At 33.6% G+C, this 16082-nt stretch overlaps 1 protein-coding gene across 1 annotated transcript in view; it reads right to left on the bottom strand.

Annotated features, from left to right (window-relative positions):
- The window catches only part of NCAM2 (neural cell adhesion molecule 2), a 308946-nt gene that overhangs the window by 127424 nt on the left and 165440 nt on the right, over nucleotides 1-16082 (bottom strand). Inside the window, exons 5-7 of the mRNA XM_027795129.2 lie at nucleotides 12642-12779; nucleotides 6629-6746; nucleotides 1207-1367 (exon numbers count right to left, since the gene is read on the bottom strand). Coding sequence (XP_027650930.1) covers nucleotides 1207-1367; nucleotides 6629-6746; nucleotides 12642-12779 — 417 coding nt within the window. The remainder of the gene's footprint in view (nucleotides 1-1206; nucleotides 1368-6628; nucleotides 6747-12641; nucleotides 12780-16082) is intronic.

The raw sequence follows: 16082 nt of genomic DNA, 5'->3' as shown, positions 1-16082 counted from the left end.
GTTTTCCAAAAAAACTTCAAGATGTTATGCATCTTGAAGGTGGCATGAAATATAAAATTGTATTTAATCTTCTTTCCTTTGAAAAGTAATTGAGAATAACTTTCAAGTACCTCAGAACAACAAATTAGCCCAATGGTTAGGCAACCCATCCGGAGTACGGAGCACGGGAGACAGCACAGCATGGAGGGCTATGAAGAGCTTCTCAAATAGGAAAGGCAGTGGAATGCACACAGACACAGCTGACCTACTCACCTGACACATGGCTTCAGCCTCAGGCTCCCAGATCCCAAAGGACAGTATTATCCAACCCAACAGCTTAGCTCTTGCAATGCAAGTTTTAAATTACCCTCTCCTGTTAGAACTGTTTCACTTTGTATAAATTATTATTAGTTTTAACTGGAACCTTAAATTTAATTTTCCATGGTCCTAAGTACATGCTTTAGCTCTTCAAATATGAATAGTGTTTCTCTCTACGACAAGCTATAGTTACTGTAAAAAACTACCCAACACATCTTTTTGTAGGTTTTTCATAAGTAATCTATAGCCTTGATCCTACATAATGTTTCTGAGGGAAGTTTTCTACATTCTCACAGATGCCTACTCTCACTAGCTACAGCTATAAAAAACTTCAAATATTGGGTGGTATAGCATAGAAAGAAAATAAAGGGGTTTCCTGTGACTACATTTATCCTTTGAAAGTCAGATCAGACAATACTTTTGTGACTACATCTGCAATCATGCACTTAAAATAAATAAATAAAAAAAAAAAACAAGAAAGGAAAACAAATTAAAAAATCAGGAACACCTCTGCATAGTGTCATATCAAAAAAAGTACTGCTTAAAAGACCAAATAATGTAGTTTTCCCCTGTCAGAATTTTCTTCTCTTTTTCTTCCTGCTTTTCTTTAAAGCAGCCAACTTTTAAAGGAAAAGCAGAGTGAATTAAAATTAACAATTTAACACTCCATTGTACTGTATCTGAATAGTAGAAAAGCAAATGCCACAGACAGCCTTTTCAAAATTAAATTCAGGTGTAAAGGTTAAAGTAGCCAGCCGGGATGAAAAGGCTGTAAAATTATACAGTGGTTTGCTGCACCAGTAGACAACTAGCAGAAATACTGTTCCACTGAAATTTGTGAATTATCACCTCAGTTTCCTACTGTTTACATTTAAAAAGGGAGGATGGAACATACTATGCAGTACTTACCAAAAACTTGAAGGAATGTTTGTTTTTTATCATTTCCTGCTTTGTTTTTAACATTACAGATATAAGGACCTGCATCAATATTTTTTATATCTCTTATTGTTAGTTCTGTATTGCTTCTTCTCAGCATATATTTTTCATTTTCTTCAATAAGTTTACCATTCCTTAAAAAAAAAGAACAATGGAGAAATCAACTGGTAGGTTCCAAACTCTGAAACAATGCGCTATGGAGGCATCAATATGTTGAAAATAATATTTGAGGGAAGAGAATGTTATTATGCTAGCCTCAAAAATGCATTGACCCACGTGATATAAATTGGCAGCATGTATTGAAGGGAGCTGATTTTAGCATAACAAAAATTGTTCTGCAGGATCACGGTGTTTTTTCTTAAGAATAATTATATGTGCACAAAGAAAAAATTCTTAACTGCATTTTGATGTTCAAGACCCCAGCTTTACAATTTTGTTGTGAGGTTCTAAGGTATATGCATATTAAAAATATTATATTATCTTTATTCCTAAATGATCAATATTGACTTAATGTTAAAAACATTCTTGTGACTAGAACTCTAACATATGGCTTACACTTAAGGAAGGATAGAAGGAGCAGGTTAGACAAATACAGTCTTGTACGTGATAAACATTTTAAAGTGTATTTTCTAAATGTAACTATTGCAGTTCACATTAGTAACCAGGTACCAACTTATAAAAAAATACATTACATACATGTAGAGCCTATTGGCACATAAAGAACTCTTCCAAATTATTTCCACTCAGTTGTTGTTGGCTAGCCACAACTTAGTAAGCAGGCATGTCTCCAGAAGTTAGAATGAGTTCTGACCAGATGGTACAGATATAATAAAACCTGTGAACAATTCTGAGGGCTGATTGAGGCTTGACTGGTCCATGTGAGCACCTTGGCATACGCAGTTTTCAAAAGAGCTCCTTTCTTCAAGATTGCATTTTATTTTATTTTTTTAATTTCTTCTGCTTAGTTTGCTGTAGGCTTGTTTTGGTCTTATTTCTGTTGAGTCATCAGCAACCCCTTCTAATAAGCACCTACATATAACTTGCTTGATTTTCATAAGCATTGATAATCCTGCTGACAAGGCCAACTTTTGAAAACAACCTATTTATAAAATGAAACCAATATGTATTACTATTCAATATGCCTAGTTTTGGACTTGAACAACACTGGTTTTTACCACCTTCTCAGATAATGCTACCAGCTATATATATTTAATATTTTCTGACGTATTATTTTCCTTAAAAGTGAGAATACTACTTCTTTCTTGGTAACATTTATATCTATTAACAGGATTCCCCGGGCATCTATATAGCCAGCATTTCAGTAACATTTATGTAAATAACTCTAATCCACATAGCTGTCCGTTCAAGACATTATTGTGATTTTTGTTAATCTCCTTTCCAAAGCAAAAATGGAAATTTTTTTGCAGAACAGAAAAGGTCTAATTTTCCACATAAGTAGTTTCACAAAAACAATCTAGTGATTTCTGTTAGGAAACAAAAATCTATAATCAAAGTCAGAAGTATTTTACAAATGCCTGTTATCACAAACTTCACCTGTATCTATGACTATTTCTAAGCAGAAATGAGATTATGACTGTTTCCTTGGACACTGTAGTGAAGAGGAAAGGTTCAGATTGATGTCGATATTGGAGAACAGGAAAACATTAATAACATTAAAAGCAGGTTACTTCTTTTTTTCAGATAACTCTAAGTCCTGTCAGTAAAGATAATAGATTGATCCAGCTAAACTTTACTAGTTTAAATTATCTCCACATAAGTAAACAATCATCGTGTTTTCAGTAAAACCATACACGTAAGTAGATTTCCAGTTCCTGACCTGTACATATGGACCTTTATCTTTCAGTCCTGGCTAATGTAATTGTATTAGTGTATTGCCTCTCTGAAGGTTATGCTTTACACTAATGTAATATCAGCTTCAATAGAGATATCAGTTAAGTCGTAAAAGAATTAGATTCTCTGGGTCTATGAAATACCAACAAAGAACATATGGATATTAAATAGAGCAGCAACTAAATCTTGCTGACCTTTTTGCTTGACCAGTTTTTTCAAAGTGACTAATTTGTAAGTGAAGTAATGCTTTTTTTTTTCTTCTTTTTTTTTTTTTAAAGATTGACACTTAAGTGTAGACACCTTAATTTTAAATTGACAAAATCTCAACACTGCCAGCACCTGGAAATGAAAAGGGTCAACATAAAAGGTTAAAGCCTTACTACATTATCTACTGTCTTAGAGTTTAAGACTTGAAATTACTCTTCTGTCCAGCATCTTGCTTACAGTCAACACAGAGGAACATATAAGATACCTCAACAGTACTGTCATTTTGGTTTAAAAATACAGCCATTTTTCATGCTCAAGCTGAAGTTGACCTGTTAAATCAGTTCACTGGAAACCAAAAAGGAAATGAGAGAAAATAAGATCAGGATAAATTATTTTTTATTTGACTAAAATATCAGTGTATTTTAAGGAATGTAAGACTACATAATGATAGATCCAAATAACGCAGGCCTGGCTAAAGAAACTTCAATACAGGGAATGAGAGAATAATTGGTGCCAGAGCCAATTTTAAAGGGCAACATAGACATGAGAACACTGAACTGTGTATAAAACTGGTCTTTAATCTTACTGAAACATCTCAACAGGTATGGATATACTTTCTATAACATATAATGAAAAACATCCAGCAGAACTGAGTAGAAATCATTCCCACCCTGTTTATCAGAACTTTTTCTTCAGCTCTCCAGAATTCTCTGTGTACTTTTGAATGTTTTACAAAGGAAACATTTTTCTCTGTTATAAAAGTTTGCATCTCTCTAGACTTTTTCTCTTAGCATAGCTATGCATTCAGAAAACAGACTTCCAATAAGTCACTCCTTTATACCTGCCCATTTTACAAATGGTTAACCTGAGGCAAATTAAACAAAATGACTGAACTCACATAGATAAACTGTGCAGTTGGGAATAAAACTGAACACGATTCCCACAGCTTGCTGTAACCAAAAGTCATAATCCTTGCAAAATCAGCATTAGTGCTTAATGAAATTCAAGAATTCCACTTGTTTATTTAAAAAGCATAAAACTGAAGTTAGTATCAGCTTACATTCAACATCAAAAAATAAACTAAACAGGATGAAATTGGGAATATGACACCTTAGCCATTAATGCTGATAGATGGTTTCAATTAGGTTCTCAATGGATGACAATCATATTAATAATAGATACATCAGTTTTCATAGACATTCCTACCATGGACAATGCTTTTTAGATTTTTCTCAAAATCAAGGATTATGTTGATCTAGTTTTCCTACATTCAGTCTAATTGTTAAAGAAAAAGTATCTGAAGTATTCTAGAAAACTAGGGACTTTGTCTTGACATATTTGCAAGGTAAGTCCAAGGACAAGAAGAAGGTATTAGCTGACTGAATCTTTTTAACTGGCTACCTATATGTGAGTGAAAAGTGACCTGAACAGTTCGGGACAGAAATTTCAGGAATTTGACACAGAAAATTAGCACTGAAAACCAGAATTTAGAATCAAGTTTGCTTTCTCTAGAAAAAATAGTTTAGTTCCTCCCATCTTTTTTCCCCTGCTTGCGTATTAATAATTAGATTCTGTCATAGAGACCGGGGCCTTTTCCAGCTACTGCTTTACAATCTCTCACTGCCAGCAAATAAAAAAGCAAGCATTTTCCATTGTCAAGAATTTGTGGCCTAATGAGACAAAATAAAAAGAGAATGAAGGGGGGGCGGGGGAAGAACAAACCGCCCCAAAAACAGGGAAGAGAGGCACATAATCCAATATTACTCGCTATGAGATGGTTCCGTAAATAGGAACAGAAAAGAAGCTTATGCATTTAAGATTCAGTATCCAGTACACAAGCCTGTGAAGCTTTTGTAAAAACTTCATCAAGATATTTAATGAATGGTTTAACAAGTCAGTCGGTTGCCTCAGGGGCTGACAAACGAAAGGAAAATCCTTCAGTAAGTTCTTATCAGTAGACATAGTGATAAGCATGCCTCCAAGACACAGCCTAAGTACATAGTGTAATATTTATAAAATATTAGAAAAAGCCCACAACTATAATCAGAGATATCACAAACTGTGGAAATTTATGCTTTCTTTCTTAATAATGTACAACATTAATGCTGGTTGTCTTACAACAAGGCGATTTAGGATACCAAATTACAGACAACTCTTATTAATTCTGGCCAGGTAAGGCAGACTTTGTAAAAAATTACTTACTTTGAATTTAGCAGCAGTTCTTTAATTTGGGCTCTACATATTTTGTTTTTCTTCATTCTCCTTTTCATTAAATTTTGAATTCTAAGTCACATTAAGGAATTAACATTGTATTCTAATTATTTACATCTCCTGAGATCCATATTGCACACGAGAAAAATTTAAATCCATATTTAACTTATGGCATGTTAAGATAACGGTGTCAAGTCAAAGGAAGCTAACATTTAAAATGAATCTAACATTGTTCAGATTGCAAAGGAAATGAAAATCTGTTGTATGTCCCTTTTAAAAATACAATGACCTTTTAATTTGCCTGAAATAATATAAGAAGATGCGCATTTTTCAGGTCTAAAACAGAAATGTGCACTGATATGAAGTATCTGAGATACCTTATATCCCAGGACTGATGCATATCTTTGTTAAAATAGAATATAGAGTGGATGGATATTAAAACTTTTACGAATGTTATATGGTGTTCCCAAATGACATAACTATACTATGTTTATTTCATTGATATCATAAAAAAAACACACACAAACCTAAAAGCAGTTCCATTTTCAAAACATACTACACTTTAAAAATTACGTAATATACCCTTGAAATTTATTCAATGAAAACACTCTGATGTCCTAGGGGTGTCTAAAGCCATACCTCCTGAATGTCATTGAAATGGAGTTAGGGTTAGAATCTATTTTTACAGATGGGGAAAATACTATCTTTGTTATCAGTGTTGCTGAACTGTATTGATTATTTATTCATTGCATAAATGCAGCATGTTTTTACCTGATGAATTTGTGTGCAAAAGTTGAGACCTTTGCTTGTATTGCTTTTGAGACATGAACTCATTGTTTCAGCTTTATTTGTTTCTGCTCAAATAGGAGGATATCATATCAATATAATATTTTAGTTACCTTTTACATTTATCTCACTTGCTGGTGACCTGAGTGCAATTCAGTTTGTGTGAGTTCATTCACTCATTAACGCTGAATCTAGCTTTAGACATTATAACAGAATTGGAGAGCAAATGCTTTTAAAATTCAGTTAAGAAATGAAGGTTGCATAGCTTAATAGACTGTGATAGAAAATCATGACGCATTAAAGCAATGTGTTATGATGTGTAGACTTCAACTGAACTTACCTATACCAACTGATTTCAGGTGGAGGTGATCCAGTGGCTCTGCAGAACAAAGTTATTGCTTCTCCCCGATCTGCAGTGGCATTAAAGGACTTCTGTAGCAGAGTAATTGCAGGGGGAACTGAAAAATAAAACATTATGTCCTATTACTGAAAAACTAAATTGTTTCATGTGTTTCTTGAGAAATTTAAAGCACAGGATAGGATCCTTTACTAATTTTGGAATTTATGGTTACACTTAGGGATCAATTTACATTTGTAACCTGTAACACATGTTACATGAATCACTATTACTAGATTTTTAATATTATCAGGACATTTATAAACTTTTTTCCCCCCTCAATAGAATAAATTTTTAAAAGCTTTTTTCAGCAGTCCTTCAATTTTCTTACAGAAAATTTTTAAGTGACTGAAGTTATACCTAGCATGTGTAAGACACAACGGAGTTATGATGGGCACTAATTTACCTATCTCAAATGAAAATATCTCTCTAGTCTTTTTTCTCTTTCATTCGATTATAAAGCTAACATGCAAATATGTACTTATGTCAGACAGTCCTTTTTAAAACAGGTGTCAGTATGTAGTAGTCGATTATGTGTATTTAATTCTCTTTACTGAACTCCTGCATATTTCCTGGGCAGGAGTCTCACCAGCTTCAAAAGGTGAAATGTGATAGAACCCAATGGAAACAATCTATTTTTGGAAATTGTATTTCCAGAAATTGTAATTGTGGTCTGAGAATGACATATTTTGTCTGTTCTTGATGGGATGAAGTTATGACTAAAATTGTAACAGTTTGCAGGGAACTTCGATCCAGCAGGAAAAAAGGAAAAAAAAAAAAAAAAAAGTAATAGGATTTAAGACAAAACAACTCAAACGCTGATATTTAATATCTCTGCTCATATGGTAATTTTAAGACAGCTATCCCTAACATGTTTCCATCAAACAAATAGACAAATAAAAACAATCCCAGCAGACTGGAAGAGGATACATGGTAAAGAAGGAATGTCAGGGAAAGTGAAAGGAAAGGGAAAAGAAGATTAGATCTTCAGAACTATACGTCTCAGCAAAAACATCCTGTCATCAGAATGACTCAGTTTTTAGCTTGAACTTTCACTAGAGAAAAGAAGAAAAAACAGGCAACCCCAATGTATTTGCTTTTGGCTTCCCTTTATACTTCTGCACAAACTCTTCCCACAACCGTTGAGAAACAACTTCATTTGCTTTGCACCAAATATTTCAGTTTTAATCAGAAGTCTTTCCACCTTCTGAACCTTAAATATATAAAATTATTTTGAATGTAATGTACCAGAATTACCAATGATCAGTAAGTAAATGTTGTTATGTACTTCTGTGTTTCACAGATCACTTCTTTCCTCTCTGAAATTGCATGGGACATTACCCAGAATACAAAACAGTTCTGTTGTGCAACAACAACTTATCCATCTTTCACAAAAAAAGGTCACTTATAAAGCATTTAATACATTTTAGCCATTTTGCAATGCATTCTAACGTCTAGGCCTGGAAAAATACTCGGTAACATGAGAAGGTGAAACAATTCTTTGCCAGAAGTAGCAGGTTCTTTGCTGCTCACAACTAACTGCAGGACTGTGAAATGCAGCACATTACTGAAGTGCTTCAATGTTCAAAGAGTTACTGCAATAACAACAAAATGAAATATTATTTCTTCTTTTCAAAAGTCAAATTTTGTTTTTCTCATCATTCTTTCTGGGAAAAGATCTGTTTTTCTTTGGTTTTGTTCTTGTATGTATGTAGGATGGAACTAAAGCATGAACCTAAAAGAGGAAAAGCCAAATCTATACTGGCAAGTCTCTCACATTTCACACTTACAGCAAAGTGGCACAATCCAGTCACATTTAGAGTGAAAACAATTTTTTCATTAATGTCAGTTGAGATCAGGATGTCTATTCCATTTATGGAACTGCCCAGACAGTGAAGAAAACTTAAAGAAATAAATCAACAAGACCACTGGGGGTGAGGATTGGAGAGGGGGGGGGGGGGGGGGGGGGGGAAGAGAAAAATAAGCAGTTTTTGTTTTCAGGAAGACTGGAATTATTTTGTTCTATTTTACATTAACCACCTTTTTTTCAAAAAACAAAGCAAACCAAAACATCTTGCCATTTAGACCACACTGTAAATACCAGCAGTGAAAAAAAAAATGCTATATAAATTTCAGTGTTGCTAGTAGAAAAAGATACCTAAACACTAGATTTCATAGAGATATTCCAACTCAAGTGTATTTCAAGTTATTACCCATTATACCCCCAATATTCCATAAATTAAAAACTACATTTTATATATCAAGCTTTGTTACAAGATTTTAATTATTTTAAAATCTGCATTCTGTTCAGATATAATTTTTGAAGCATTTTACCAAAAAAACCCTATATTATAACAAACAGCAAGCTAAAACTAAAGATGTTTTCTAAAATATACTTATGTTGCTTTCACAGATTTTTATGTTAAGTATGTTTCACATATAATTTCTTCCCTATCTGAAATTTCCTGGGCTACAGATTGGATATGGAAATACCATGTCCCCAGAACAACGCATCTCCAAATTCATGGACTGATAATCTAGGGAAATGTATTTTAACACTTCCTTTTCAAATTTACTCAGCTTTCATCTTTTCCGTAAGTTGGTAGCGAGAGGATTTCTGCTTCATTTCCAGGCCTTCACCGTCAAACTCTTCACCACAGAATCCCAGTCTTGCAACACTAACCAGAACACTGTGCTTTCAAAATAGTTTCTTTTACACTTTATAGTTTTTAAAACTATGTGCATGTGACTTGAGTCATAACTGCGGCTATGGTCAGCTAGTTTTGAACCTGGTATATAAAAGAACATACTCTACTACAGTCTGACAGAAATGTTACCCATTTCATTTCTACTTCCTGTTATTTACATCTTTCTCAGGAGTGAATTAGCCAATATTGTATCAATCAGCTTAGCGGCCAGGCACAGTAGAGAATGGAAGAAATATTTTCAAGACACATACCATTGTCTTCTCTAATTCCTTCTCTTCAAAATGAAATACATCTCCACAACATTAACTTTATGTGTAGATGTAAGTGACCACTATGTTCAACTATTTAATCATTTTATTCTTGTGGTTGCAAGGTCAACCCTTCATTTTATAGTAATAGTTCTAGTGGTGGTTCATTTTTCTTGCCTCCACATACCAGAAGAAACCATTCTGTAGGCAAGTATCATCCACATGGGCAGAAACGACTCATTTATGTCCAAAATGGCCCAAGAGGGAATTTATATCTTGTTCTTAAATATGAGATTTATGTTTCATACTAGATTTAATTTTCTCCTCCTCTTGAGAGGATTTGATCTCATACCATCTACCTGTGAGAAAGTGGTCTTCATTACTTTGTTTTAAGGTTGGGGTGCTCTCAACCTCTCAAAATGTTTTTCTACTCTCTCTCTCCTCCCTCTTTAGATGGACAGAGGCAAGGAAACAGTACTGAATGAAGTTCTTGTTCACAGAAGAGGTGACCTTAGTTCAAATCTTTGTCCTGAATCAGAGCATGTATGGGTCACCTGCAGCATGGATAACACTCTATCTAGAGGGCAATGAGTAAAAAGATAGCTAATATCTTTCTTCTTTAATTAAAACTTTGTCACTGTCCTTGCAAAAGGGAATCCAGGATTTCGCACAGTTGTACCATAGCTTACATTTTTGAGTGAAGTACATATAAGCATTGGAATACATCATATTTGCAGAAGTATAAACAATATCAACTCTTGCTCTATAATAAAGAAGATATTTGAAAAGCAACATACTCATATACTATTTGCAGAAGAGAAACATCATACATGGAGAATTCTTCCACTCTCAAAATAAATCAGCAAAGCTACACCACCAGCCCCTATATTCCTCCTGAGAATATATTTCTACTGTAAACCCTAAATACAAGTGTAAAGAGCAAAGACTAATAATATTAATTTAATTATTAATATAATAATTCTCTATAGTCTCCTCTCCCTACAACTGTCACAAAACCTTTAAAATTTTAAGCCTTGAAAGTATGCATTCTGTGGTGTGTCAGCTTTCCTATAATATTCCTATTTCTATGTTCTTTAGCTGTGGTTTATCCAGCTTTGGAGACCTTGTATACTTCTTACTATGTGTTTGTATAGATCTTAGATCTTTCTGTAGATTCTGTAGGCACTATTGTAATACAAGTAAATAAACAGTAAATTTCTAACTTTTAATAGTTTCTACATACAAACACTATCATGATAACTTTTTATACTAAGCTTTGATTATCCTCCTAAGCCAATATTATTGCTTACTTTTTTGGAAAAAGAATACATGGTGGAAATACAGCTAAGTAGCTTTTAGTGACCTACAGACTGCTCCATTGCTCCTTTTTCCCCATTTTCTTTTCTGAATCAAATTCATTCATAGGTTTTCCTTTTCTCCAAAGAGTACTACGATTTTTCTTTCTTTCAGATTTTTAATATTGCTCTAAAAGCCTTCTTGGGCCAAATTTAATACATTCAGCTTTTTATATTAAAACATATTTATTCCTATAAATCAAGCAGAAAACAGCTCTTAATTGATACCACTCTACATGAGCAGCCACGTCAGAATCAGTTAGCAACTCCTGCTCCCAACTCTGTGAACTGAAGTCTAGAGGTAAAGAGAGTGTTAGCATTCTTGTCTAGAGTCATAATAAACATATGAAGAAGCAAATTTGTGGATATAAACCACCAATAGGTGATGTGAAGTCAGACTATAGCTGCAATGTAACATTTTAGGTTAAAGTAGGCTCCCTCTCATCTCAACTGAATGTAAATATCAGATAGAAATGCAAGGTGTTCAGAATGTAGGTTCATAACCACGTACATAAATAGCAGCAGAAGAAAATGTCACTGAGGATTTAAAATACTATCAGATGTGCTGTTGGAACTGTGCATAACCAGGACTCAAGGTAACACAGCACCACAATGCACAGAGAGGAAAGCAATTTGTTGGGGGAGCTTCACAGTACATAGAACATGTACTGTTATATTCTATCACAATACGTAGGATAATCACCCATTTCCTTGCCACTGTTTGTATACTATCTACAATAATATAAAAATTCTGTTTCAAAGTTTGCTGCTTGACTATAAGGACTAAATAACACTTGTGTCAGAATCTGATCTTTGTCCTGAAATTAATGGAAAATTCAACTTACATAATAACTTTTGTAAACTGAGGTTTGCCAAGAAGGACCAGTCAAGGACAAAGCATCTACACTCAGAACCTAATAAGCCTGATGGAAGCAGTTTAATTGAAAAACAACATTAAACAGAAAGCTTAGATTAAAAATTCCCTTTATGAACTGTGTCCTTTCCAGACAATATATGAAGAGAGATTTATTTTTCAACAGGTCAACCCTGAATTTATGAGGGAGGTTGAGCTAAACGTTCCATATTGTCTTAAACCATTCATATTCCATCTTAGGGTTGTATTATAAACCAATAAAATATATAATGCCACTTTTCAGATAACTTGTTATGTATTTTACTCCTCATAAAAATAAAATATTAAAAATCTATACTGTTAATCTTAGTAAAATACATGTTGCTTTTTGGACAGTTAAAATATGTAAATGCAATGAAGGCAAATAACTATGAAAAATCAAGTGTGGATTTTTAACAAATGACAAAACACTGAAAAACAAAGGGTGAACTGAACTACTATATATTATAATCTGAAACTCATTTGTTGCAGTGATTATTTTGTGAATGATTAAAAACAATAATCCAGGTTTTACATAAATATATACTGATATTATGAAATGCAATTAATTGTACTTACACAGTATAGATTTTTTTTCAAGTATTAAACAAATACATTTGTAGGAAAACAATACTAAACAGACATGACAACTATATTAACTAGTTTAATCAGGATACTTATAGAAGCTGATATATTTTAAAATAGACTATGATAATAAAGTAAGAAGTCAATTCAATAACTTTTACTCCTTACCATTCACAATAACAATTATATCCCGAAAGTCAATTTCTCCTCTTGCTTCCACTCTTCCTTCACATCTGTATACTCCTTCATCACTTTTATTGATGTTAAGAATTTGGAGATTATTGTTTGCTAATACTGCAAATCGATCTAGAAAGGCAAGTAAGAGATCAAGTACTGTTAGTAAACCAAGACATGAGGAATGCTAACTTAATGAGTTATATTTATGTACTGTCTCCGTACAATCAGAATGCTCATTGGCAAAACATTTCTCAGTTTAAAAGTAAAATCTCAGCTGATAAATTTGGTTTTTTCCTACTCCAAAATATATTGCTGTTTCCTAAAATTCAGTATGGATTTTTCATCCATAACTTCCTACTTACTTTGAGGAGTCATTGAATGTAAGTTAAATTTATGAATTGTTGCAAAATGAGTGGAATATTCATTAACACCTACACAGAATATCAAACAGATTAAAGAAATGGAAAAAAGATAAATCAAGCAATTTATAACAGAATAAGTCAGAATATGTGTCTTCCCTCTCTCATCTAAATTAACCAACTGTCTTTGTGCCCATTTTGCAGCTTATGCTTAATCTTTTCTCAGCTTGCTTGCCTTCTTTCCTTCCTCCTGTTTCTTTGCTCATTCACTATTACTCAGTTTTGAGTAATATAATAATAACAATGAGGATATTTCTCATTATTGCACTCTGATTTGATTGGTAATAAATCAAATTATTTTTTCATGAAGCAAGTTTTCCCTGTGAAGGTAATTAGGGAATGATCTCTCTCCCTGCCCTCATTTTGACCCATGAGGCTTCCATTGTATTTTCCCTCCTCTGTCCAGTTGAGGTGGAGGAGTGGAGAGTGGCTTTGGTGGGCACCTGGCATCCAGCCAGAGTCAACCCACCACACCTGTTGCGAAGGGTAAGTGAGAGAGTGGCTGGGTGGGTGCCTGGAAACTGGCCAAGGTCAATCCACCATAACTAGTCAATATTAACGGAGTCTTTGGAGAAGAATTACTTCCTGCAATTCACCACACTTAGTTTTTTAAGAACCTGTGTACATGTTATTCAGCGGTCTTTCTTGTTCTATTTGCGCTAGTGTCATCCTTTCAGTATTGAAGGATGATGAGATTTACTAGTTTTCAGTTTTAACTAGCAACCAAGTGTCATTTTTTCACTTTGCTTTCCATTTTGATTCTGCTAGATTTTTAAAGTGTGCTAGATTTCTCATGACACAACACTGATATTGAAAAACAGTGATAAACAACACTTGGTAGAAAAGCTTTTATGTAGTCATAAAGTTAAGAGTCTATTCATAGAAGATATATATGCACATACATATTTACTAACAAAACAGCTTTTTATGCCTTGTCAGTTCTGTTTTGTTACCAAGAACTCTTTCAGAAAATTAAGAACGAAATGAAAAAAGAAAATGTAATTATGCTTCACCTGACAGAGTTTTAAAGGAAATCAATAACCTCAGCACTTTTACGCTAATTGTGTCTAGTTTATTAAAGTCATGCTTGAACATTAATTCCATTTCACACACTACCACATACAAATTATATAATATTTTTCTTTCCTGTGCCTACACAATTCCCAGAGAGCTATGCTTCAATATGTTTTGGAAAGGTGATACGTAGCCCCTCTTTAAGCATTGGTAACCTTTCTTTTTTGTGGTATTTTTTTGTTGTTAACATAAATATTTAATGTGTGAGGTGAACGAGAGGACTGGAGATCACCTTTATTGCTTTAAAATGCTGAAAAAGTAAGTTTCATTTAGTAACAGGAAACAAAAACTGTAGATGTTGAATGGCTATCTTTTAAACTTTTTAAGAATAACATAATGAATACAGCAGAGAGATTCTCATAAGTAGGTATAGCAGAAGAAAAAGATTTTGGGTCTTTTTCTGCCACTAATACTGTCTACATAGAGACAAAATTAATGTGCCTTGTATTTTAAGGCAACTTAAAAAATGAAATATGAATTGAATGTGTGACTTTAGAAACCATTGCTCTCCATGTTTTATCCTTTGGTAGGTTTGTGAAAGAACAGTTCACACTGCTGTAAAAATGCTACTAAGTATACAATTATATTCTTCTCATTCAACAGGAATCAATTGTGCGTAGACCAGCTAGGTCAACAAATGCACTGCAATCTTGACAGACACAGGTTAGATCTGGGTGGACTCATATATACTATGGAACACTCAGGAGGTTCAGAGCAGTGGAATAAACCAGTAATACAACATGATTCACAGGAAAGCTATGCAGACATAAAGTTCACTGTCCTGTGGATATCCTAATAAAAATATCCTATAAAAATAAAAATCCTATACTAAACAGATTACAGTTGGTGGATGTGGACAATGACTGGGTACTACACTTCTCCTGTTGGTCACTCTGTTTCTGGACTCAACTCATTCAACTTCAAATGCCTAATTTAGCACAGTTGCACCATCTTCCCCTTCAGTCAAATCAAATGTTAAGCGGTATGGAGGGCAAGAGGGATTGCCTATATTTTTTCAGTGCTTCATAATCAGAGCTTGAGGAAAAAAAATGTAATAGTATTACATAATTAAGAGCATGAAATAACAGAATATATCAAAGCATACAGAAAACATGAAGGATGCACCAGTCCCCAATATTTTCTATCCAGTTTTACACAAGATACTATTTTCTACATGAATTATAGTTACATAACACACATATGCTATATTTATAGAAAACTGCTAATCTGATAGCGGAATTCTCACATACCTTAATGATTTGAGCAGCAACACAATAAAACATGCATATTTATACAGATAGTAGGCAATATATATATGTAGCATATTTGTACTAACTGGGGCAGTTATCCTACTTCTAAAGTCAACACCAACCATAAACTAATATAAAAATGTCTGTACACACAATTTCTACATTTGCTTTAAGCAATGTAGAATGAGTTGCATTTAATGTCCTTTGAAGCCCTAGTATTGTGTAATTGCAAATTATTGCAAATAACTGCAAATAAATTGCAAAGCAAAACACTCACAACTCCACATAAGATCTGATGAATGAAAACAAGCCCATTCACTTTCAGAGCTAGCAAAATGTCCCTAAGTCTCTTACAATGGAATTATGAGTCATAACAATTCAGCTGTAGATAACAAAAAAGAAAACCTTAGAACATTTCAAGGAAATGATGCTTTATATATTGCCCTATTAAATCTTAAGGAATGCAAGACCAGAAAGACTTTTGGAGGTCACTGTTCACCTAGGATTGTTGTGTTCTTTTCTTTTAGCAAGGAATGATGGACAGCCACTCCCACAGTTTCTTTCTTACTTTGTTCGTAGAACTGAAAAGAGCATATAAATCCTAGGATGATCTACCAGTAGAGCAGATAAGGTTTTGGGAACATTCAAAATTAATTCATAATGGTGAGAGGCTATTTCACCTATGGCTA

This window comes from Falco peregrinus, chromosome 4, assembly GCF_023634155.1.
Source record: "Falco peregrinus isolate bFalPer1 chromosome 4, bFalPer1.pri, whole genome shotgun sequence".
In the NCBI taxonomy this organism is placed as follows: Eukaryota; Metazoa; Chordata; class Aves; order Falconiformes; family Falconidae; genus Falco; species Falco peregrinus.
Note: the sequence above shows the minus strand (reverse complement) of the source record. Positions and strands in the feature narration are given on the sequence as shown.